Genomic DNA, 24,000 nt, shown 5'->3' with positions numbered 1-24,000 from the left:
ATCATACTTCATATTGAAGAAGCTTTAGAATGGGGGGTGGAATCCAGAAGTTGGATTACAACTCCCATCATCCCTGACCATTAGTCATGGTGGCAGGAGCTGATGGATCTGGGCTCCAACAATGTCTGGTGGGGCACAGGCTCCCCATCTCTGCTTTAGAATGTTCACAGTACTTTACATGCTTGTAGTTTTACAACAACCCTGCAGGCTGAGACAAGAGTGACTTACCAAAGGCTATCTGTTGAGTTCACAGTAGAGGCAAGATTTGAACCAGGGAGTTCATGATCATAGCTCAGTCTTTTAGCCAGCTCTCAACCTCATGGCCTTCAGCTGGTTGGTCAGATCAATGATGCCTCCACAATTTTCTTTCTTTTTTTTTTAAGGGAAGTGAAGATATAGAAGGAGGGGGGAAGCTATGCACGGGGAGGTGGGAAAACATTTTAAATTGTTTTTACTAAGCACATGCACATCCACACCTGGTACAAAAGCAAGTAGTTAAAATTGGAAAAAGGAAGAGAAAGGTAGAAACAAGTCTCCAAGTAAGGGTTTGAGTTAAAGATTGGTCCTGAATCTGAAAAAGTAAGCAACACTGGTATAATGAAACTGAATTTCTTTGCATATATTGTAATCTCAGCAGCAATAGCTCATGGTCTTGGTAACCAATTATTGTTTATTGCTTTTGGAACTTTTTGTCAGATTTTTTTATCCATAGCTTTGAATATCTTGCATATATTTTTACAATGGTAACTTAATCTTCAATAAGAGTAGAATGTAAAAACACATTTGCACTCTCTCCTTGCCAGTGGTAGTTCAGTTTATAATTTGTACGGTGGTGATGATGAAGATACAGAGGCATCTCCTTCTGGTCAACAGATTATTGAGAACTCCATCACAATGAATAAAATGAAGCTGCTCAAGGCAAAGATGGAAAACATGAATCTCAGTAAAAAGGTGAAGCCATAGACTCTTCTGCCCCATACAGAATGATTTGTGTCTTCACATTCCAGATCCTTTCAAAGGCTGGCTGAACTGCCTTAATTTTTGCTTGACTACAGGAGTTAATCATAGTTCTCTTAAGTGAAAAACCATATGGAGGTAAATGGCAGATTGGATTAATGTTAGTGAAGGAAAAGATAAACCTTCTGATCAGTCACTAATAACTTGTTCTCTTTATCTCAATACCAGTCCAACAAAAGATACAACTTTACACACAATATGTATGTGTGTGTCACATTTCACAAATACAATTTTTATATCCTTTTTATATTAAAAATACACCAAGCAGTGTTATATAGTGTGTCTGAATGTTTTCATTCTTTAATTAATTATTAGAATATAATGACTTACAATCACTGTCCAAGCAAAAGTACAATTTTGAACTTTTTAAGGCAGGATGTTGAGTAACATTTAAATTGGCCTAAGGATTGAGGGCCATTAACTATAATGCAATTAAAAATAATATCTTTTTCCCTTTTTCACAGCCTAAAAAAATTATCAAAGTGAAACCCCATCCTCCAGTGGCTCCTTGTCCAACTAGCGGCTCAGTGGCAGCCACTCGTCACAAATTTTTGCGAGCGCTCCCTCACATTGGGCAGTCTTGTCTCCCTTCTGGGAATTCATCTACCTCAGAAATGTCTCCAAATGCACTTTCAGTTTTGGCAACTGCTGGTAGGAGGATGCCATCCATTACTAGTGACTCACTTAAGGAAAACGGGAAATGGGAGAGTGCTTCACAACCTCAGTCAATTAGTAGCATTACGCTGCCACCTAAAGTATCACATGTAGAAAAAGAAGATGCAAAATTACCTACGAACAACATGGTTCCTCCAGTCCCAGCTCCACTTAGAAATTCTGAAAAAAATGCAGAAAATGATGCATCAACAAATGAGAGAGATCCTTTCTTGTATCCAAATTTCACAAATGTAAATCTGTACGCTACAGAGGAAAAGTTTCTGTCAAACACAGATGCTTTTGCCTTGTTAGCAGAAGCAAACGTCACTGATCCATGCAGTGAATTATATGGAATAGGAAAAGTGAATTCAGAGCTTCAATTATCTGAGGGGGATGAGGACTGTGCCACTGCAGAGCATCCTAATAAATCCATTACAAAACTTCTGACCTCTGCAACAGCAGATACTAGTATTCTTAACTCTCATGAATTAAGTCCTCAGAAGAACACTTGCCTGTCACCTCTTCACTGTTCAGCACAGATGGCATGTTACAGCCCTCAGAAACCTCAAACTCAGTCCAAGTGCTTTGAGGTTGGTAACCTGAGACCTGCTGCCTCTCCAAATGTTCTACGATCATTGGAGGTACACAGTTTAGCAGACTCCTCTTACCCAAGGGCTTCTAGATTTCATGGCATCGGCGTAGACTCACCTGGCAAAAGACCTGATATCCATTCTAAAATTGAGGCAAGGGAAATCACAGAAGTGGCTATCAAGGCTTCCAAAGACCCTGTTGTTTCTGTAAATACTGTAGGGTTTCTAAGTTCATTGACTCGAAGCACAAACAGAGATGGTTTACAGAATTCCTATGGGACAGGCAGGTTTCGGACTTCCGGTATTGCACTAACTACAAACCTCCAGCATTTTCAAGAAGAAAGCTTTAGAATGCCTTCTCCCCACAATGACATGCCTGGACATTTTTTAGTAAGTATTAATGGTTTCTAAATAGATAAGATTCCTTTTTGTACATCCTGGAGGTTTCAGTCCATGTTTATTTCTGTTAAAAGTCAAAGTTAGCCACATATTAAACTGAGAAATATATGTTTCCCATCTTTGGTTTTGCCTGTAGTGCGGAGGCAGGCTATATTTTTGGGTCCACAAGCACATTTGACAATTCAAAACAGTGTCTTGGGCACCACCACAAATTGCTGTGGGGGTAAACTGTTGGGACTGCCCCTCTCTGGATTCTCACTTTTCTTACACCGCCTTTCTGCATTCTTTTCTTTTGTGTCTCCCCCCGCCTTCCAAGCTGTTTTTTGGCAGAGGACTTTTGTTCCCATGTCTGTTGAAGTCAATGGACTGATATCGCAGGCACATTCAGGGGTCTTCACAGGTGCCAGTGAATCTGCAGGCACTGCATTGCCAACCTCTACATAGTGTAGAGTAAATTTAGATTATGGTTTTGTATACTGGCAAAATATGGACATACCCTGGATTAAAATGTTTCATCACCATACACAGGGATCCATAAATTGTGTCTGATTTTCGTGGCCGACCATTATTTTCTAGTAACCAGTTAGTCTTACCACAATAAATATTTCTGCCCATGAAAGATCTATGGAAGAGGAGAACAAATTGGGAGGTGACCTGTAATCAGATGGGGCTGGCTGTTGTATTTACCCAACAGAGAAGCAAACGGCCCTCTGGCTGTGCTGAGTATCAAGGAATAATTTCTAAAATCTAACTTCACAAGGGGTGTGTGCGAAAATGTACACAAGGTTTTGTGCAGAATTTGCTTTTTTTTTTTAAATGGGAGAAAATGAAATTAAGGTTGGGAAAAATGGACAGCTCTGTGCATCCCTTCTTTTGGCAGCTCCGTCCAATGCTTCCTCCCCACCTGGTCTTTCCCTAGACCCTAGGGCAAGGGTAGGTGGGATGGGGTGGGGACGGCATGTCATTGGGGCACCTTTAGGTGGACATGTTCAGAGCTCCCTCCCCCAGTCTGGCCTTTCCTTCAAGAAAGGCCAGGAAGGGGGAGGAAGGAGCACATGCAGTTGGGCTCTGCTGTGTAAAAGTGTCCTGGGTACCTCTAGGCAGTGGTGACCAGCCAGTTTGATCCTGCTCTTTGCTTTGGTCATGTAGGTGCCAAACTATCCCTAGTCTTGCTCTCAGCGTTGGAATTGGGGAGATGCCAGGGATTGTTGCACATCTACCCGGATGACCCCTGCTCATCACTCCAGCTTAAAAGATGGAGGCAAGGCTGGTTACTCATCACATTCACCAGTGGGTGGTGCTACCCTTGCCATAGCATGCATAGGGAGCGGATTTATCGAAACCTGTTCTGTCATAATTTGAGCAATTCATTTATCACCTGGTGATAAATCATATTCAGTAACGTTTTTGTGCCTGCCAGTGTGATCATTCAAATGTTGCTGCTGTTATCTTCCTGCACAGTTTGTCTGTCTGTCTCTCCAGTTTCACGCAATGATGTATTTAGCTAATGCATGTGTTCTTAATAGCATAGTTCTGTGCTTGTTTACCCAGAAGTAAGTCTCACAGTGTTCAATGGCACCTTCTCCCAAGTTATGAATAAAGACGAAGAATGCTCTTAGGTTTGCCCAATGTGTCACACCAGCAATGTCCAGATTTTGCCTACCCATACACCAGATGAAAGAGGGTTGGGGAGACCAGAAGCATGAATCAGTCTGTATTCTCTTCTTATGTAAATTGTCCTGGGAATTTTATTGAAGGGCAGTTTGAATAAAATTATCATCATCATCATCATCACAAGTCCTACTCAGTTATTTCCCTTCATGTAACTAACATTCACCTAAGGGGAGAGCAGGGCTCATGTCTTTGATGGGCTCCCATTTCTGTCCCACTCATTGGGGGCATGTGTGTAGAGGGGAATCTTGCGGGATGCTGGAACTCTGTGTGGATAGGGGCCGGACCAATGTGGATGTGCTAGGGGGTGGGATCAATGGGTGCAGCACTGCTCTTAGACTGTCTAGTCGAAACGCCTTTAACAACAACGTCAAATTCAACAGATTGGTCTTGTAATTTCAGATTATGAAGTTTGTAACAGGGCTGTGATATGTTTTGTCTGTCCTTATAACTCTTGTATATTACTGTTTAGTTGGTCCAGTTTTTACCTGCACCTTTTGTTGGACAATTTTAGCTATGTTTCATAAATTATTTAATTGTTATCATTCCATTACATGTGTAAGGTTTGTAGTTCTTCCTTGATTTTTAATTCTCGCCATGTTGCCCTGCCCCCCACATCATCCATCCTTTCCTTTCACCAAGGTACAAGTTACTATCTCAGAGCAAGTAACTTGGATGAGAGGGAGGGCTGGGAAAGGATAGAAGGGGCACACAGACTTCTGTTCTTACTAATGGATCTGATGCACCCTGTGTATAGTGTGTGCGCGTGCGCACGCACACCTGCATATCAAAGGGGAGTAGTGGCACTCAATTGAGGTACAGTTGTTGGTTGCTGGGGAAACCTGTCTGCTTTTAAATCAGTGATCTTCACTATTTCTCAAGCAGGGCTAGTGATGTTGGGTTTTCCAGAACATTTTGAATACAGTAATTTGCATCAGAAAAAAATCCAGTTTGCATTGGAAAATTTTCTTATGCTCTAGAACAGCTTTCCCCAAACTGGTGCCCTCCAAATATTTTCGACTTCAACTCCCATCAGCTCCAGCCAGCATGGCCAATGGTCAGGGATCCTGGGAGTTCTTGTCCAAAACAACTGGAGGGCACCAGGTTGGGGACGGCTGCCCTAGAGAGTGATCTCAGCATGTTTATTTTACTTGTATTTATTAACCACCAACCCCAACAAAAAAGTATCCCATGTTAATTTTTTGTCCCAATACACCAAAGGTATTTGATCTGAAATATCTGAAGGAAATACATCAATACATTTTAGCAATTCAAAGAACCCTGCGTTCAAAATAATTCAGTTCTCTTCCACTGAGGTTGTTGGGGCACCTTCAGTTTCACTGTCAGTACTTATTAGTTCCTTTTCACATTGTATATGTGAAATCCCTATACATATACATATCTCAATGACATATATGTATTCTCTGATATGCTTGCTAGGGTTAATCACCTGAAAACATTAATTACAACTTTGAAATTGCAAAGCTTGCCTAGTATTGTATTTCCAGTTGGCATCCATTTATTGCTAATAATAAACTTATGAAATGGGAAGTTTTCTACAGAAAAATAAAAAACCAGAAAAATGTTTGCCCCCAAAGAGCAAGAGCTATTTCGGCTTCAGGTACCAGCACCAAGGCCACTTGGGGGCCTCTCCTGGGCCATGGAGTCCTCCTCCTCTCCTGGTCAAGCAGTGACACTGTGCACCAGATTCAGCTGGAGGCCTTCTTGAGACCTGCGCAACCTGTCCACATCTTCCGAGCAAGGCCTCATCATTCAGTCACCAGGCAGGCAAATTCCAACATGCTCACCTGGTCCTCTGATTGAATCTTAGTTACTGAGAAAGTGTTCTGTTCTTCTCAGTGCGGCAAAATTTCCCAGCATGGGCACCCATGCGTTACATTTCCCCCCACCTCTGACGCCTGCACAGCGCACCACTACAGTGAGCCAATCATGTTGTTCTTTGCCTCTTGGGCTCCTCCCCCACCAGAGTAAATTGGCTGATTGCTTCTGTATTCAATGCTACCTCCCCTGCCACCTTACAGCTGACGAGTGGCAGGTCTCCTGACTCCCCACACCTGAAGCCTCTTTCAGTAGCCCAGATCATGGTAGTCAGCCCACTTTGCTTTAGCCAGCCTACAGCAGCCAGCTAAAGCAAGCAACAAGGCAAAGCTAAAGAGCTCCGGATGAGAGTGAGCAACTACTGCTGAGAGAGAGGGAATGAGAGAGACAGAGAGCCACAGTTGAGATGATTGGGAACTGCCAGTGGCCCTCAGGCCTTGCAGTGAAGAGCATTATTTATTATTATTATTATTATTATTATTAAATTTATTAATCGCCCATCTGGCTGGTCACCCAGCCACTCTGGGCGATGTACAACATACAATAAAACAGTTTAAAACAATAAAATTCTACCATAAAAACATTTTCTAAAATACCCTAACCCACTCGAAATGCCTGCATTGTTTTAAATGAAAGGATGCTGATCTTTTATTAATTGGAGCTTTTCCCTATTGTTGTTACTTCAAGAATTTTTGTATGCTACTGTTTTAGTTAAATTATATTCTATATTTTATTGTTTTATAACTTTATCTTGTAAAGCAACTTGAAGAGGCTTTGCCTCAAAAACTAGTATTACAATGTTTTAAATAAACAAATAAGCCTTATGCTGATTGCTGTACTTTCAGGCGCTGGCCCAGCATGGTTAAGTTCTGGCTTATAATACATAAGATATGATATAAAGCAGCCTTCCCCAACCTGGTACCCTCCAGATGTTTTGGACTTCAAGATTCATCGGCCAGCATGGCCAATAGTCAGGAATGCTGGGAGTTGTAGTCCAAAACATCTGGAAGGCACTAGATTGGGGGAGACTTATATAAAGGAACCATGATTATTTGTATTTCTATTCTCCCCTATCCCAAGGGCTCAGAGAGTTTGCAGCTTTTTAGATCCAAAAACAAGACATTTATGTTATTTTGCTCTATCACTTATTTTCACGTCCAGCACTTTTTCAATACATCTGTAGAATGTGTATAAGGCTTGGATTTAAGCAAGCTGATACTACAATTATTTTCTTTTTTCTTTAGTCTCCTGGGCTTGGATTGAATGGAAATATTGTGGCTACAGGGAAAAGAATAGGTGAGTAATAAATTCAGAATTCTTAAAGTCTGTGGTTGATGATGCATTCCTATTTAACCAGATACAGCAAGGAGAATGACATAAATACAACATATAAATCATGTACTTCTCAAATGCAACCCTGTGAGATTTCTGGTAACAGGATAGGGGTGAGAAGCATAACCCTCCTCAAGCAGGCTGCCACTCAATTCTGTTTGCAGCTTCTCTATGATGGCAGGAAAGAGCAGTGGTAGAACTGTCCCTTCTCTGTCAGTGCACTCTGTTCATGCTGGTCAGTGAAACCAAAAGCTTCAGCCTCACTACCCAGCATGAATAAAAGCATATTTTTCCCACTCCCACAGAAGCTAATGACTCCATTAATGCCTATGAGAATGGGAATGAAATCCTGGGGATGCCTTGCGGGATGACTTGTTAGAACAGAAACAAGTGGCTAGGGGAGCAGATGTTCCTTCAGATACCTGGGTCCTAAGCAGTGTATGGTAAGCACCAGTACTTTGAATTGTGCTTGGAAACAGATTGGAACCTTCAAGATGCCTACCAAGGCTTGGAATGACAATATTATTTATTTATTTCATTTCTATACCGCCCCATAGCCGAAGCTCTCTGGGCGGTTCACAAAAATTAAAACCAAACAACACACAATAAAACAATTTAAAATATATAGAACATTAAAACCACAATATAACAATACAACCACAATAAAACCTAGCAGCAGTGCAGGAGTTTAAAATACAGATTTAAAACAGCAAAGATAAAAATTTAGAAAGCTAAAATGCCTGGGAAAATAAAAAGGTCTTCACCTGGCGCCGAAAGGAATACAATGTAGGCGCCAGGCGAACCTCACTAGGGAGCTCATTCCAGAGCTGGGCTGCCACAACAGAAAAAGCCCTCCTCCTAGTAGCCACCCACCTCACTTCCTTTGGCAGGGGCTCAAGGAGAAGGGCCGCTGATGATGATCTTAAGGTCTGGGCAGGCACATATGGGAGGAGGCGATTCTTCAGGTAACCTGGCCCCAAGCCGTTAAGGGCTTTGAATGTTAACACCAGCACTTTGAATCGGGCCCGGAAATGGACTGGCAGCCAGTGCAGCTGGAAAAGTACTGGCGTAATATGAGCTCGCAGACCAGTCCCTGTTAACAATCTTGCTGCCCTATTTTGGACCAGCTGAAGTTTCCGGACCGTTTTCAAAGGCAGCCCCACGTATAACGCATTGCAGTAATCCAGACGAGAAGTTATCAGAGCATGGATAACTGTAGCTAGGCTATCTCTGTCCAGATAAGGGTGTAGTTGGTATACCAGCCTAAGCTGATAAAAAGTGCTCCGTGCCACTGAGTTCACCTGTGCCTCAAGTGACAGTTCTGGATCCAAGAGCACCCCCAAACTATGAACCTGATCCTTTAGGGGGAGTGCAACCCCCTCCAGAACAGGTTGAATATCACCTAGCCGGGCAGACGAACCACCCACTAACAGTACCTCCGTCTTGTCTGGATTGAGTTTCAGTTTATTGGCCCGCATCCAGTCCATTACCGTGCCCAGACACTGATTCAGAACAGCCACTGCCTCACCTGGTTTTGATGAGAAAGAGAGGTAGAGCTGGGTGTCATCTGCATATTGATGGCACCTCAGCCCACACCTCCGGATAACCTCCCCCAGCGGTTTCATGTAGATGTTAAACAGCATGGGGGATAAAATAGAGCCCTGTGGAACCCCATGGCACAATTGCCATGGCACAGAGCAGTAATCCTCCAGCACCACCTTCTGGAATCGGCCATCCAAGTAGGAGCGGAACCACTGTAGTGCAGTGCCTCCTACTCCCAACCCAGACAACCTATCCAGAAGGATACCATGGTCGATGATATCGAAAGCCGCTGAGAGGTCCAGGAGAATCAACAGGGTCACACTCCCCCTGTCCCTCTCCCGGCAGAGGTCATCCCACAGGGCGACCAAGGCAGTTTCTGTTCCAAAACCAGGCCTGAAGCCCGATTGAAATGGATCTAGATAATCCGTTTCATTCAAGAGTGCCTGGAGCTGTCCTACAACCACCCGCTCAAGCACCTTGCCCAGGAAGGGGATGTTGGCCACTGGCCTATAATTGTTAACATCCTCTGGGTCCAGGTTAGGCTTTTTCAGGAGTGGTCTAATTACTGCCTCTTTTAAAGCAGCAGGCACCACTCCCTCTCTCAAGGAGGAATTTACAACCTCCTGGACCCAGCCGGACAACCCCTCCTTGTTTGATTTAATAAGCCATGAAGGGCTTATATTTAATTATTATTAAATATTGACCACAATATGGTCAAATGGACTCCTAAACAATAGAGAGAACTTACAAACTAACTAAGCCTTGCTATCAAATGCATATTTCAGATTAGGATCAGACAGATGTTGAAAGCACTGTAAGCAAAAGAACACTTGCATACCCTTTGGGTCTGCCCCAAAGTGCATCACTTCTGAGCAAGACTTACTGGATATTCTGTGCCCATGGGCCCAGTCACCGCACAGTCACCGTTTGGGGGAAACTTGTTTTAAACAAGTAATTGTTTTCTTCCTCATAGTAGGAGAAGCAAGAGAGTAGCAGCTACTAAAATGGGATGTGAGAAATCTGGAATGGGCTCACATTGGACAAAATATTGCACCAAATGAAAGCCCCACAACAGGGATAGGGAATTCTTGGCCCATCAGGCCAATCTGTCTGACCCATGAGACTTTGCTAAGGGTTCCCCCCTCCCCCTGCCTTCAGGGAAGCGGGGAGAGCAATCCCCAGCACTATTTCCAATCACTGATGGGAGAGAACAGTGGGGACTCCCTTAGTGTGCCACTCACTGTCCCAATTAAGACGGCAAGCAGCACACTAAGTGCGTTGCTTGTCCCATATCTTCCCCAGTGGGGTAAAGTGTGGGGCAGGCGAAGATACCCTGGCAAAACACTGGGCAAAGGAGTGCTGCTCCTCCCAGTGCCATGGCAGCTTCACTGCACGCAAGCTGTCACCGGCCAGGCAAATCCCAAACGCAACAAAGCCACGTCCCCACTGAGACACTGGGCAGAGGAACAGTCCTCCACCCTATGCCTTTCATTTCACCCTATGCCTTTTTTTTTTACCAGCTCTCTCATTTTAGAGATGTTTCCTCTTTAGAAGTGAAAGCGGACTGTGTTGGACTTCCTTGGCAATTTTCCACTTAAATATATATTAAATCTGATAGCACTGTGGTTACTGTTTCCAGTTGGTTCAATAACATATTTTTTTTACAAGCTGGACTTTGCGCAAACTGACATTGACAGGACACCTAGCACCCTATTTATGAAACCATCACTAGGAGCAAGGCCTTGCGATGGAGTAGCTCATCTGACTAAGTCAGGGGTCCCCAACATGGCGCCCATGGGTGCCATGGTGCCTGCAGGCTCCTCCAATGGCACCCCTGAAGGGGTCCCCAGCATGGTGGCTGCAGGCACCCACAAAACTTTTATTTTTCCCCAGATTTTTAAAATATACATACATGGATTTGTACGTATCCATAGCAATGAATACAAAGGAAATGTGTACAGCTTTCTAGCAATTATACATAGGCTTCAGCAAAAGTGGACTGAATATCCAAATAAGTATCCATTTGAAGGTGGCGTCTATATGCCACCCTTTCAGATACTGAAAGCATTGTAAAGTCCTCAATTAATCGCATTATAGGAGGTGAGTGTTTATCCTTCCAGTTCTGTAATATCAGTCTTTTAGCTGTCAAGAGGGCGCAGAGAATCCAGTTATGCTGACCATTGTTAATTTTCATGAAGCAGGTAAATCATTTATAAGAGTGTGTACATCAGTGACTATTAAAGACTGTCCCATTAGAAATCTGTCTGTCTAATAACCTCCTCCAAAAAAGAAGCAACTACTGGACATTGCCAAAACATATGTTTAAAAGAAGCATTAGCTGCATTGCACCTCCACCAATTGGCCAAATTAGACAATCCCTTATTAAAGCGACGTTACGGTGTCCAGTAGACACTAAACAAAAGTTTTTGCTGAATAAGACGCAACTTAAGATCCATACACTCGACAGGTAGATGCCAAAGCGGCCGTCCATCGATTAAGCATTTTGTGGTCATGCCCACACCAGTTTCTCAAATTCCCAAATGAGCCCACAAGTCCAAAAAGATTGGGGACCCCCGGCTAAGGACTCAGAAAAAAATTGCCATTTTGGAGACAACCAGGGTCCGAGGGAAACTGGAATTTGAGGGAGCACAGATAACAATATTATAAGATCTCTGTCCAGAGACTCTGCAGAAAAGAAGGAAAAACATACACTTTGTAAACCAGAAAAGAAACAAGTCGGCTTCTAGCTGCTTCTAGCTTGGAACCTGAAGAACAACATCCTAGGGATCACTTCGATGAGTAGGAAGCTGCAACAGAATCCAAACCCCAGGAGACTGAGTGGGAACAAATGAGGAAAAAGGGAAGCCGGGCCTCTATAAGTGCCTCTTCTACAACTAACTGAAAGAAGATCTGTTAACATTATTTTGGGTAGGAGCTAGGTTGAAAATAGCTGCTAGTTGGAAAAGCATACATGGGCCAAATATTCAACAGTGGAGTGATTTCCCTGATGGAAAAATGATCTAAAGTAAGATGGATGTCTAGGGATGTTCATTAGGTAGATTATTTTTATACAACATGGAGGGATTTTATAAAATATAAGATTCAGCAGAAAGAAATAAGCCAATCACCATAAACTCATGGTGTCTTATTGAAAGATTTATTGGTTTAAAGAGAGACACAGTGTAATAAATTGGTTAAATGGAGAGATAAAATGTACATACCCTTGGGTATTGTAAAGATGGTCAGATGAACTTGATGCTATTCCACAAAGTTATGATGTTGTTTTATTTTAAAATTTAATAAAAATGTATATCTTTCTCTCATGTCCCCACCTCAAACTTGTCCTTATGTGCAGAAATATTCCAAACTTTTTAAAAAGGCAAAATCTTTGTATTAATAGCCATGCAACTTGCTATTTTGTTATGTCCAGAGCCGGCCCACCCATGAAGCAGGGTGAGGTGCCCGCATCAGGCAGCAGAGCTGGAAGAGTGGCGAATTGTGCCACCTCCCCGCCCCCAGCCCAATCCCTGCTACCACAGAGGGCTGGCTGCCCTGCTCTACACATCCCCACCAGCCGCTTTCCCACCAGGGCACTTGCTGCAGTGAGAAAGCAGCCGGCAGGGCTGTTCAGAGCAGCCGCCAGCCCTCTGTTGCTGCAGGGCTCTGGATCTGTGTGGATCTCGGCTGTATCCCACAATTTCTTCTTTGTGGTTTCTCTGCATTACACATATGGGCTCTGTGTGTGCGGAGCCTGTATTCAGGAAAACGTCCATAGATGAGGAACGCTGGTTTTTTGGCGGGAACCCTCCCCCACCATCCCACTGCGCATGTCCGAGTGGGTTCTCGCCGATCTCCTCAGTTCCTTTTCAACTGGTGTTACAGTTGCCTCTCCGGGGAACTTCATCCGTTCTTCTGTCTGGACTAGAGCTAAGGTCTTTTTCTTTCTCGCTTTGCCTCTTCATCTTTTACCTTCTCGCTGTTTTTTTATTCTTGCTGTATTTTAAAAAGTAGGTTAGATTAGTTAGGATTTCTCGTTTTATCGGCGTATGGCATTGAAGGCCCCCTTCAGAAAGTGCATCTGCTGTGGCAGCAAATTCCCATCATCTGATGGCCATTCTTTATTCCTTCTTTGTCTTGGGGAAGCTGATGTCGTGGAGACTTGCCACCATTGTCAGTCTTTCTCCAAGTAAGGCCGTAAAAATTTTTCCGATAGACTAAAGGCAATTTTGTGGCAAAAGGCTCTTCAAGCAGTAGACACCCAGAAACTCAACTCTCACTTGGAGGCCACCAGAGCAAAGAAGATGCTGATCTCCAGCTTAGCTTCTCCTTCCTGACCTTCGTCTGAGGGGAAGAGAGCAGACCCACCTACTCCTGGCTGTTTGGTGGCAGTTTTGGTGGCTAAGGAAATCCCGCAAAAGGCCAAACATACTAAGTTAGCTAGAAAAAGGAGACTAAAAAGATTCCACCAAGAACATCGGAGTTGGAGATCCCTCCTCCCCCACTTCTGTTGAACTCACCGATTCTGACATTGCCTTCAGTACTGATGGCCATTGTACTGTTAGATCCTCCATCTATGGTCTCGGAAGGGGAGATTAGAGATCTTTCTCCTGTTTGACATCGAACTCATCTTAGTCCTCAGGACCGGCACTCCATCTCTCCAGAGGCACAATACCGTGACCACAATTTGCAAGCCCTCCTGTATGGAAGACCACATCCTTCCACAGCTCATGAGGATCCTGTTCCTCGATACCAATCGCTCCTTTGTGGTTTTGAAGATGATTACTGCAGTAGACCATGCTCACCTCAGAGGGAATGGGACCGATACTCGGGCTGGTCTATGCCTCCCCCAGGATCTTATCAGTATGATGTTTGGTCATTCAGAAGAGATTATGATCCATTGTACAATCGTACGAGATATTTAGGAACAGCTTCTTGATACAGATCTCGTCCATCAGCTTCTGTATCATGTCCTCCAGATATTGAAGTTGCTCAGCCACCACCGCTAGGACCTCTGCGCTCCACTTCTTTACAAGTTGCTAGAAGCAATAGGGAGAGGAGCCCACCAGCTCGTTCCTTACCAACCCCACCAGCACAGGAACAGAGTGAGAGAATGAAGTCTACCACTCAGAAGGAGTTATCCCACAAGTCAGTGGACAATTATCAGTTGGATTCTTCATCTTACTCCCCCATTCCACCGTCTCTTTCTTCCCCGGATGATGATGTGGGTACTTGAGATAGAGCTTCTCCTTCAGAGGATATGGGCCACCTTTCAGAGCAAGTTCTGAAAACGGCACAGTCATTGGGAATAGAGGTGCAACAGCCAGCAGGAAGAGTCCAAGACCCAGTCTTTGATGCTGTGTACTCTGAGTCTTCGGTATCGGTAGCGATACCATTCCTGCTGACCTTCCTTCAAACGGTAAAACAAATGTGGTCTGCTCCGGCTTTGATGGCACCTATGTCTAAAAGGTTAGCATCAATGTACAAAGTGCAGGAAAAGGATGCTGCTTTTATTTTTTCACATCCACATCCCAATTCAATAATAGTTGAATCAGCTCAAGGGCAGTCTCAGTGTTCCCACACATCTCCAGTGGATAAGGAAGGACGCAGAGTTGACCTTATGGGACGGAGATTTTACTCAACGTTGGGATTCTGCATCACTAACTACCAAGCTATGATGTCCTGTTATCAATTATTCCTGTGGGAAAAAACGGATTCCCTGTGTACTTACCTGCCGGAAGATCAGAGGGAACGAGCTACGGTGTTCCAAGCAGAGGCAGATAGACTCTCCTGTCAACAAATCAACACTGCATGGCACCAAGCACATTGCAGTGCAAAGTCAATGGTGGGCTCCGTTGCCCTTCAACGGCATGCGTGGCTCTGGTCTGCGGTACTGACACCTGAGGCCCACTCCAGAATTGAGGACTTACCTTTTGATGGGGAGGGCCTGTTTAATTCTAAGATGGATGACCAGATGTACTCTGTACAGAAGGCCAGAACAACCACAAAGAAGATGGGAATTGGACAACCTCAAAAACAACAGTCATACAGACCCCGTTGCTGGTTTAGAGAACAGCATTCATACTTCCAAAAGCAAACCGCAGACTGTACCTCTCGGTACCAGCTGCAACAGCACCAGCAAAGGAAGCAATAGTCGGCTCCTAGATTTTGTACCTCCCATAGTAAGGGGGATAACACCTCTAAATGGCATCTTTGACTCTGTGCCAGTCCATATTGGTCACCGCCATCCAGACCTACAGTTTCACGATGGGCTTTCCTTCTGCCTTCCAACTTGGCGTGCGATAACCTCAGATCGGTGGGTGCTGGCTATTGTTTGCCATGGATACAAGATCAAATTTGACTATCTCCCTCCAGTGGGAACCGTTCGAGTGACCCCACCACCATCAGCAGTGTTACATCTAGAAACGGAATCCCTCCTTCAAAAGGGAGCTATCTAGTGCATTTCGTCCGAAGAAAAGAACAAGAGCTTTTTACCCTGTTACTTCACAGTTCCGAAGTGGGACAGCGGACTTCATCCTATTTTGGACCTGTGGAAGCTGAACGAGTTTATCACACCCAAGACATTCAGGATGACTACGCTTTCCACGATTTTCCCCCTCCTTCGGACTTCGGAAACGCATCTGGTTCGCAGCGGTGGATCTCAAAGAGCAGCCCAAGAGTCATTCTGGAGGTTCCTTTCTTTTGCTATGGGACCAGATATCCCACGTGTGCTACCTTTCGGCCTTGCAACAGCACCAAGAATATTTACAAAATGCGTGGCAGTAGTCTGCACATACCACCAACTAAAGAGCATCAAGGTTTACCTGCACTTAGATGACTGTCTCTTGGTAGACATCTCCAAAGAGGCCATGATTTGTTCTGTCATTTTTGTTTGGCATCTTCTCAATGCCCTGGGATTTTTCCTCAAAGAGGAGAAATCCAGCTTATTCCCTACTCAGACCATAAAATTCATAGGGGCACTCTTGGATGCCGCTACGGGTTATGCTTATCTCCCTTGGGACCGTGTACTTGAACCAGTACAATTGGCAAGTACTCTGTACCGAAAGAGACTTGTTTCAGTGTACGACATCCAATGCCTGTTAGGACATATGGCGGCGACAGTGTCGGTTGTGAAGTGGGCTTGACTAAGAATGCGGCCCATCCAGAACTCATTTATCTGAGTTTTCCACAGTGACAGTGACACTTGCCGAACCAGACTCAGGATTCCAGACCACATCGTCCAATCCCTTTACTAGTGGATGGATTCCAACAACCTCAAGCAAGGCATTCCCTTTCTACAACTCCCAAGGTCTTGCGTTCTCACCACTGGTGCTTTCCATTGCAGACCTTTGCAAATACAAAGTCGATGGTCACCAGTACAACATCAGGTGCACATAAATTTTCTGGAGCTTTGCACAGTGTGGAAAGCTCTTCAAGCCTTTGCAACTTACCTTGAGGGCAGACACATTCAGATCCTGACAGTACTTCTGTTCTTTGGCACCTGAACAAACAGGGCGGCACTCATTCATGCAAGTTAGTGGACCTTACCCTAAAAATGTACAGTTGGGTGGTCTTCAGGCGCATACGCATCATGGCGATTCACATCGCGAGGATGGAAAAATCTTGGCAGACTCCCTCAGTCACACCTTCCGGACATCTCATGAGTGGGAACTGTTGCCAGTCATCCTACGCAGGATATTTTGAAGGTGGGGCCGCCCATCAGTGGAGTTATTCGCAACACAGTCAAATGCAATTTGCAGGATGTTTTGTTCGGGAGCGGGAGTAGCCCATTCATCGTTGGGGGACGCATTTCTCCTTCACTGAAGCGTTCTTCTGTCTCTTTCCTCTGTTTCCACTGCTACCAAGAGTGATAGTGAAGATTAGGGAGGAAAAGACCAATTGTCGATTGCTCCATGGTGGCTGAGACAGCCTTGGTTCACGATTCTGTCACACATGGCCAAAGGCAACTTCATCTGTCTTCCACTCATAATGAGTCTGATCTCCCGGGATTGGGGGAGAATCCAACATCCTTGAGGCTGATGTTGTGGAGGATTCTGTCATGGGACTGAATGGGTCGATCCCTTCTCCAGTTCAGCAGATATTGGATGCTGCAAGGCAACAGCTACCCGTCACTCTTATAATAATAAATGGGCAACTTTCTGAAAGTTTGCAGAGTCCAACGGGTTTTCTGCCTTTTCTTGCTCAATTAAAAATGTTTTGTATTTTCTTCATCACTTGTTTAAAAAGGGCCTTAAATATTCATTGATTAGAGTATATGCGGTGGCAATATCAGTAATAAGGGGACAGATACAGGGATCTTCTGTGTTTATGCATCCCCTCACCAAACAATTTTTGCGAGGACTTCAGAATTTGGTTCCACCTGTAAGAAGGATAGTGCCAGACTGGGACTTATCCTTGGTGTTATGGGCCTTGAGATTGAAGCTGTTCGAACCGATGGCCACTACTGGCATTAGTATGCTTTCTTGGAAAGTGGCTTTCTTGGTAGCCATCACCTCAGCGCAGAGAGCATGTGGATTGTGTGCTCTCTGTATCGACAGTCCTTTTACCATGTTCCATAAGGACAAGGTTGTTCTTTGACTGGACATTTCTTTCCTGCCAAGGGTGGTATCGGAGTTTCATATAAACCAGCAGCTGGTGATTATTCCAGCTTTTTTCTCATCACCTTCTTTGGAGTTGGAAAGAAACCTGCATACCCTTGATGTTCACAGGGCATTGGCTTTTTACAAAGCCCAAACTGAATCTTTTTGAAAATCGCAAAGATTATTTGTCTGCTATGGCAAACCCAATAAGGGCTTACCTGTATCATCCCAAAGACTGGCTGCTTGGATAACTCAGACTATAAAATTAGCACACCAGCTTATGGGTCAAGGCACTTTGCCTCGGATTCGAGCACACTCGATGACAGCGGTGTCAACATCTACAGCATTTGGTAGAGGGGTGTCTTTGCAGGACCTACGTATGTAAAGCTGTGATGTGGTCTACCCCATCTCCTTTTGTGAAGCACTACAAATTGGACATGCAAACAAGATCAGATTGCAAATTTGGAACAGCAGTTTTGTTGACAGTTTTATAATGACATGCCTACCCACCACCGGTAAGTTGGCTTGTTAATCGCCCATATGTGTGATGCAGAGGGACGACAAAGAAGAAAGGCATGTTGCTTACCTGTAGCTGTAGTTCTTCGAGCAGTCATCTGTGCATTCACACAACCTGCCCACCATCCCCTCCTCAGTGTCAGTATCTTTTTGGTATTGATACCAAGGTTTTCCCCCTCAGATCCAAGATTGTATATGCGGTCTCAAGGAACTGAGGAGATCGGCGGGAACCCACTTGGACATGTGCAGTGGGACGGTGGGGGAGGGTTCCCGCCAGAAGGGCAGCGTTCCTCAACTGTGGAGGTTTTCCCGAATAGAGGCTTCGCGCAGGCACAGAGCCCACATGTGTGAATGCACAGATGACCTCTTGAAGAACTACAGTTACAGGTAAGCAACCTGCCTATCTTGGCCATATCCCATGACGTCTCATGAGAGATTGGCCATATCCCACAACTTTTCATGAGCTCTCGGCTGTATCCTGTGACATCTCACAACATCTTGGCCATGTGCAGAGGTCTTGTGAGAGCCCCCACACGTCAGCAAAGGTAAGTGGGGCAGGGGAGACATGCGGCGGCAGCAACAGCACACAGGGAAACTGAGGGTTCCGCGGCGGCGGCACAAGCTCAGCTGGCAAGAGAGCGTGCATCAGGCCTGACTATATCTATTGTTCGAGGCAATTGAATTGAACGTATTCAGCTATAATGGAGAAGAAACTCCTTGGATGCTGTGATGCCCTATATAATTTTATTTATTTATTTATTTATTTATTGCATTTATACCCCGCCTTTCTCCCTCTCGCAAGGAACTCAAGGCGGCTTACATTATCCTCCTCCTCACCGTTGTATCCTCACAACAACAACCCTGTGAGGTAGGTTGGGCTGAGAGTCTGTGACTGGCCCAAAGTCACCCAGTGAGCTTCCATGGCCAAGTGGGGACTAGAACCCGGATCTCCCGGCTCCCAGTCCGTCACTCTCACCACTACACTACACTGGCTCTCAGTTAGTGAGTTAATTACTCAGTTAGTGAGTTAATAGTGAGTTATTAGTCTCATAATAATGAGCATATTATGGAGTGTTTTCTCAAATGGTAGTGACACATGAAGAGGAAATCAGTGCATAGTTAGAGATGTTACTAAAGTCCACTTTTATACAGAGCTAAGTAGTGGATTTGCTGGCTAGTTCAAATGTAGACAGCTGCAGACCAGCTCATGGTTGCTGTAAACAGATATCCTGTGTAGATCCTTGTCTCCATATTGTAGAAAAGCAATCAGTGCCTTATATTTCTGGTGAACAAAAGAAAGCTTGATCTGGTTTTCTACATAGCATGTACTGTGCCAACAAATACGCAGTATTAATTATAGTAGGTGGACATCTGTTGAATGTGTTCTAATTATACTCTACAACAAAGGTAGGCAACCCTTCAGATTTTTGGACTACAACTTCCATCACCCCAGGCAACATGGCCAATGATCCGGAATCCTGGGAACAACTCAGACATTTGGAAGGCACCAGGTTGCCCACTCCTGCTCTAGGGCAAGTAGGTTTTATCTCAACATGTATGGCTGCCTGTATTAAATCCATAGTATGCCATCTTTTGTGGAAAAGTCATCTTAAGATTCTGTTTTTCACCTGTGAAGGAAAGTCTTACCTATGCACTGCTTTTCTCTTGCACCATTTATTTGATAGCAAATATAATTAAGGCTGTTTTACTTTTTGAAAGGCGATGCAACTCATCTCCCACCTGTGAATGGTTCAGTTCAGCCTAAAAAGAAAATGGCAAAACATTGCTTCTTTTGTGGAAAGAAAACTGGATTAGCAACTAGCTATGAATGTAGGTAGGTTGAATTTGCATCTTCAGATATGTTTAACATCAAACAGAAGCATGACAAAGCAATGGAAAGGGATTCCTGAACAGTTGAAAGGTGACAGAAAAACACTACGTATTCAGGTAGGTGGTGGTGCTCCCAACACAGATGCTTACCTTTCAGTCAGCAGATTCTAAAATAAGGGAAATGGCACCTGTAGAGCTTGTATGTCCCTTTTAAAATGCCTAGAAGCTGGGACTAAATTATTTATCATCCTTTTCTGGTTATCTGTACCTCAATATAAAATATGAACATGGACTCCGAACTGAGCCTAGAGAATGTGATGACCACCACTGATTGTATGAAATTAGTGTTCAACAATAATTTAAAAGAGATTGGAAGAGCAGCCATTTTGATGATAAAACATTTGTGTGTGTGAAAATACCACCAACTTTAGCAGTTGTCATTGTTTTAGACTCTCTTCAGCCAAACCTTTCCACTTTGATTGTAGAATAATCCATACATATGGTGATACTTTGGCTGTAGGTATTGTAATAGAGCTATAATTTTAAAATTCCTTGACAGTTTCCATTATGGGATTGATATCAGTATGAAGAACACACCTCATGATGATGCTATCCATGTTTAACATTATGTCTAGCTAGTTTGATCACCTGAAACAAGAAGACAGTGGCAGACATGTATATATCTTTCCCAAAATAGATTCGTATGCTTTGCTTTGGTATAACACTATGAAGGATAGTTGTGTGCAATAAAATCTTACGGTTCTTCTTCATGGTCTGTGCAGAGCCTGTACAGGTTCTGCACCTGCACAGGGTCCATTTTGGAAACTCGTAAAGCTAGCTAGAGTTTTGGCAGGTGTCCCACCCCCACCCTACATGGGATGTTCCCGGATGGCATGTCTGCCAGGGAACCAGCTTTCCAACATCCCCAAGGAGGGATGAATCTTGCTACCTAGGAATGTTGAAATGCCATCACAACGGCAGCACTCACCTTTTCACTACAGGGAGTAACTCCCTAACCCACATAGCAAGAATGGACTGGAGAAATACCCTTGATGGTGTCTTTCTAGTTTCTTCAGTGACCCAGCCCCCAGAATGCCCCCTTTTTCTTTCCAACCCCATATGGGTCCAACGCTATAGTCCAGGATGTAAGGATTTCATATAAAGCCATAGCCCAGCAGAGCAGAACAAACTCGATCACACACAAGGACCTAAGTCCAAACCTTGGGTACAGTCTCTGAGTAGAACAGGCTTGAAGGAATTTCCCCTTTAATAATTCAGAGCTAAATGCCTTTCCTCTCCCCAGGCCCCTTCATCCTGTCCAGCCAAACCTCTACATGTTCACTTTTTTGCTTGTCAGTCCCTGACCTGATTCAAAACACACAAATACACACTCCACCCTCTTGACATGATTATACTAGTAATAAACAGAGAGAAGAAGGACAGTAGGCTGTTTGGCCCATGTTATCACCTTCACTGATGCTCCAATAACATGCTTCAGGCCAAGTTGCACACCCACAGTCCGACTGGGTTGGAGGACCCCCAACTCCTCTCTTCTACTTCTGTGCATCCCATCATAGACAGTTGGGGGAGATATTGTTTATAATAACAAGACACAAGGTTGGAACAATTACAACTTTTATTGAACAGTCAATGTTACAGGGAGTTCTGATACAGGATTGCCATAAAAATACGGGGTTTCAAACCTTTCAGTTAATGCAGGACTCTGTGGACTTGAAAGCAGTGTAACAAATGAGATCAAAATGGGACCTCACCACATCACTGTATTTCTGTGCTGGGTATAGGCGTATCATGTCACATTGCTGTGTTATGTACTCCTGAGAAGCAGGGTGGGTGGGCTGGGAGGATAACTAGGTAGCAAACCTACAAAGGAACAGTTGAATTGCCACTGGTTTCTGCTGCCGTAGGGCTTATTTGCATTGTCCTAGAGGTGGTGGAATATCTTTGGCAATACCTCTGCTGGAGGGTTGCTTATGGTGAGCCAAGAGAGACACGGAGACTAGTGATGAATAATGGTCAGTGCCTGCAACAGGAATGCCTATGCCCAGATGCTCATTATGTCTTGGTGAGTGAGATACGTATTCTTTTATTCATTAAAAGCATTTATATCCTGGTTTTCTGCCTCAGTATGAGGCACATAAAGCATCTCACAACATAATCAATAATCTAAAACAGCCAACAAATCAATTAAAAAGCCACAGATTAAAAGAATACCAGAAGTGACAGATAAAAAATATAAAACACGTGAAGGGGACAGTGTCTTCCAACATTTCCAGTTCTTCCACTGGAAAAGCTGAAAAACAGTTCTCAAAAATGTTTTCTTTCTATAGGCCTTCACATCAATACTATATGGTCGGTTCCCCCTCCCTTACCTGTATGGAGCTTCTTGTCCTTTCATCCTTAGTTGCACACCCTGATGTATTAAATTTCTGTTCTGTACTGGGGCTTTTTGCCACCGATGTTTTCCTGTGATTTAGCTATAGAGTGGCTCAGAAACATATCTGTTTTCTTCACTGATTTCCTCTCCCCCACTTCAGATGCTCTGTGCCTACCAAAAACTTGTCCTAGAGGGTTGGGAGACCCAACAGCATGGGATCTTGCATGGGAGGAAGGAGAAGTGGGTGAAAACTGCCCCCCCCCCATTTGTGGATGTGTCTCACAGCAGGTAGAAGCCTCCACTAAAATAACCTATATAATTCTGGTTGTAAAATGTGACTAGCACTGTTGATTTGAGTCTTCACCGTTGCTCCGCTCATGTCTGGGCGTGTATTACTCTTCGGCTGCTCCCAGGAATGTTCATACTGTGGCGATGAAGCCCTTCCCTTGCAGCCTTATTTTAGCAGAACAGCACCCACCCCAGAACCCCCGCTTCCCACTGGAGCCTTGTGTCCGCAGTAAAACATCCTTGCTGCCCTCGGTCGGTGCTGGAAGGAGCTGCAGGACTCAACCGCTGCACCATCCTCCTGCTGCTACACTACCCTCCACCCCTCCTCCTCCTGGATTCCACCCCACCGCTCTGCTGTCCTGCTAGCAGCGGTGGGCCGGGCTCTTGTTCACCCATGCACCCTCCTTCCCTTTTCCATCCACCCCCTGGCACATCAGAGCATCCACCGCTCCATTACTTCCTGGTGTTCCACCCCACCCCACCCCAGGTGGTGAAGTGGGGGTTAGCAGTAGGCACTGAAACTGCAATGTTTTCTCTTTTCACTTGGCATTGGAATAGCTACTGCTCCCATATCCACTCATTGCTGTCTTCAATCTGCCTCCCTCCCCTCCCTCTCTGATTCCTTCACCATTCCAAAGTGCTTGCAGGCTCCCCTCATTTATGTTAGACAAAAAACACAACAGATATGGAGTACAAAAGACCGTTTACTAAAATGTTGCTGAGGTTATATATTGGAAGCAGACAAGCACTTCACCGAATGGCAATCCACGATGCCACACAGTAGCTTGCCATGAAGAAAGTGTGGATGAAGGCCCCAGAGGAGGTCAGCCATAGCTGCTCTTCTTACTCGCACTGCACAGCGTGACGCTTTTTCTGAGTAGGGATTTGGCGTTTGCCTGGTGGCTGCTGGGACTGGGGATCAATAGGGATGGCATCATTCTCCGCCCTGGGTCTGGGAAGGCAGCGGTCCCCCTCTACCCCTTGATGCATGGACATGAAGAATGCAGCATGCAACAACATCCACCTGCAAGTCTTCCTCAGCATCCAGAAGCACATACAGAGAGCACCACTGTGATTTTAGTTGCCCAAATGCTCTCTCCACTGGTAGCCTTGCCCTGCTGTAGTAGTAGCTGGAAGTTTTCTTCTTTGGGCATTCTCAAAGTACAGTATGGTGCCATGTGCCAAGGTTGAAGCATGAAAGGCTGATCGCCCAGGCTGAGAGGGCGCACGGGGCTGGTTACACAGGTGGTAATGAAGAATGTGCCTGTGGCTAGCTTATTTGCCACAGGTAGATTCCAAAAGATAGCAGGGTCATGACGTCTTCCAGAAA

The 24,000-nt window shown here is 44.6% G+C and overlaps 1 protein-coding gene across 11 annotated transcripts in view; it reads left to right on the top strand.

Moving 5' to 3' along the window:
* ZFAND4 (zinc finger AN1-type containing 4) overlaps positions 1-24,000 on the top strand; it is a 54,583-nt gene that overhangs the window by 24,213 nt on the left and 6,370 nt on the right. For 7 of the 11 annotated variants that reach the window (XM_084845073.1, XM_084845078.1, XM_084845081.1 and 4 more), the window contains 4 exons: positions 804-951; positions 1,482-2,651; positions 7,415-7,466; positions 19,877-19,991. In XM_084845073.1, the coding sequence (XP_084701199.1) occupies positions 804-951; positions 1,482-2,651; positions 7,415-7,466; positions 19,877-19,991 (1,485 nt within the window). Of the gene's footprint in view, positions 1-803; positions 952-1,481; positions 2,652-7,414; positions 7,467-10,564; positions 11,736-18,338; positions 18,594-19,876; positions 19,992-24,000 lie in introns of those variants that run through there. The other 4 variants (XR_014789290.1, XM_084845077.1, XM_084845080.1 and 1 more) reach the window with 4 other exon arrangements.

This window comes from Heloderma suspectum, chromosome 3 (assembly GCF_057233095.1).
Source record: "Heloderma suspectum isolate Gila_16-S chromosome 3, 16-S_ref, whole genome shotgun sequence".
NCBI lineage: Eukaryota > Metazoa > Chordata > Lepidosauria > Squamata > Helodermatidae > Heloderma > Heloderma suspectum.
Note: the sequence above shows the minus strand (reverse complement) of the source record. Positions and strands in the feature narration are given on the sequence as shown.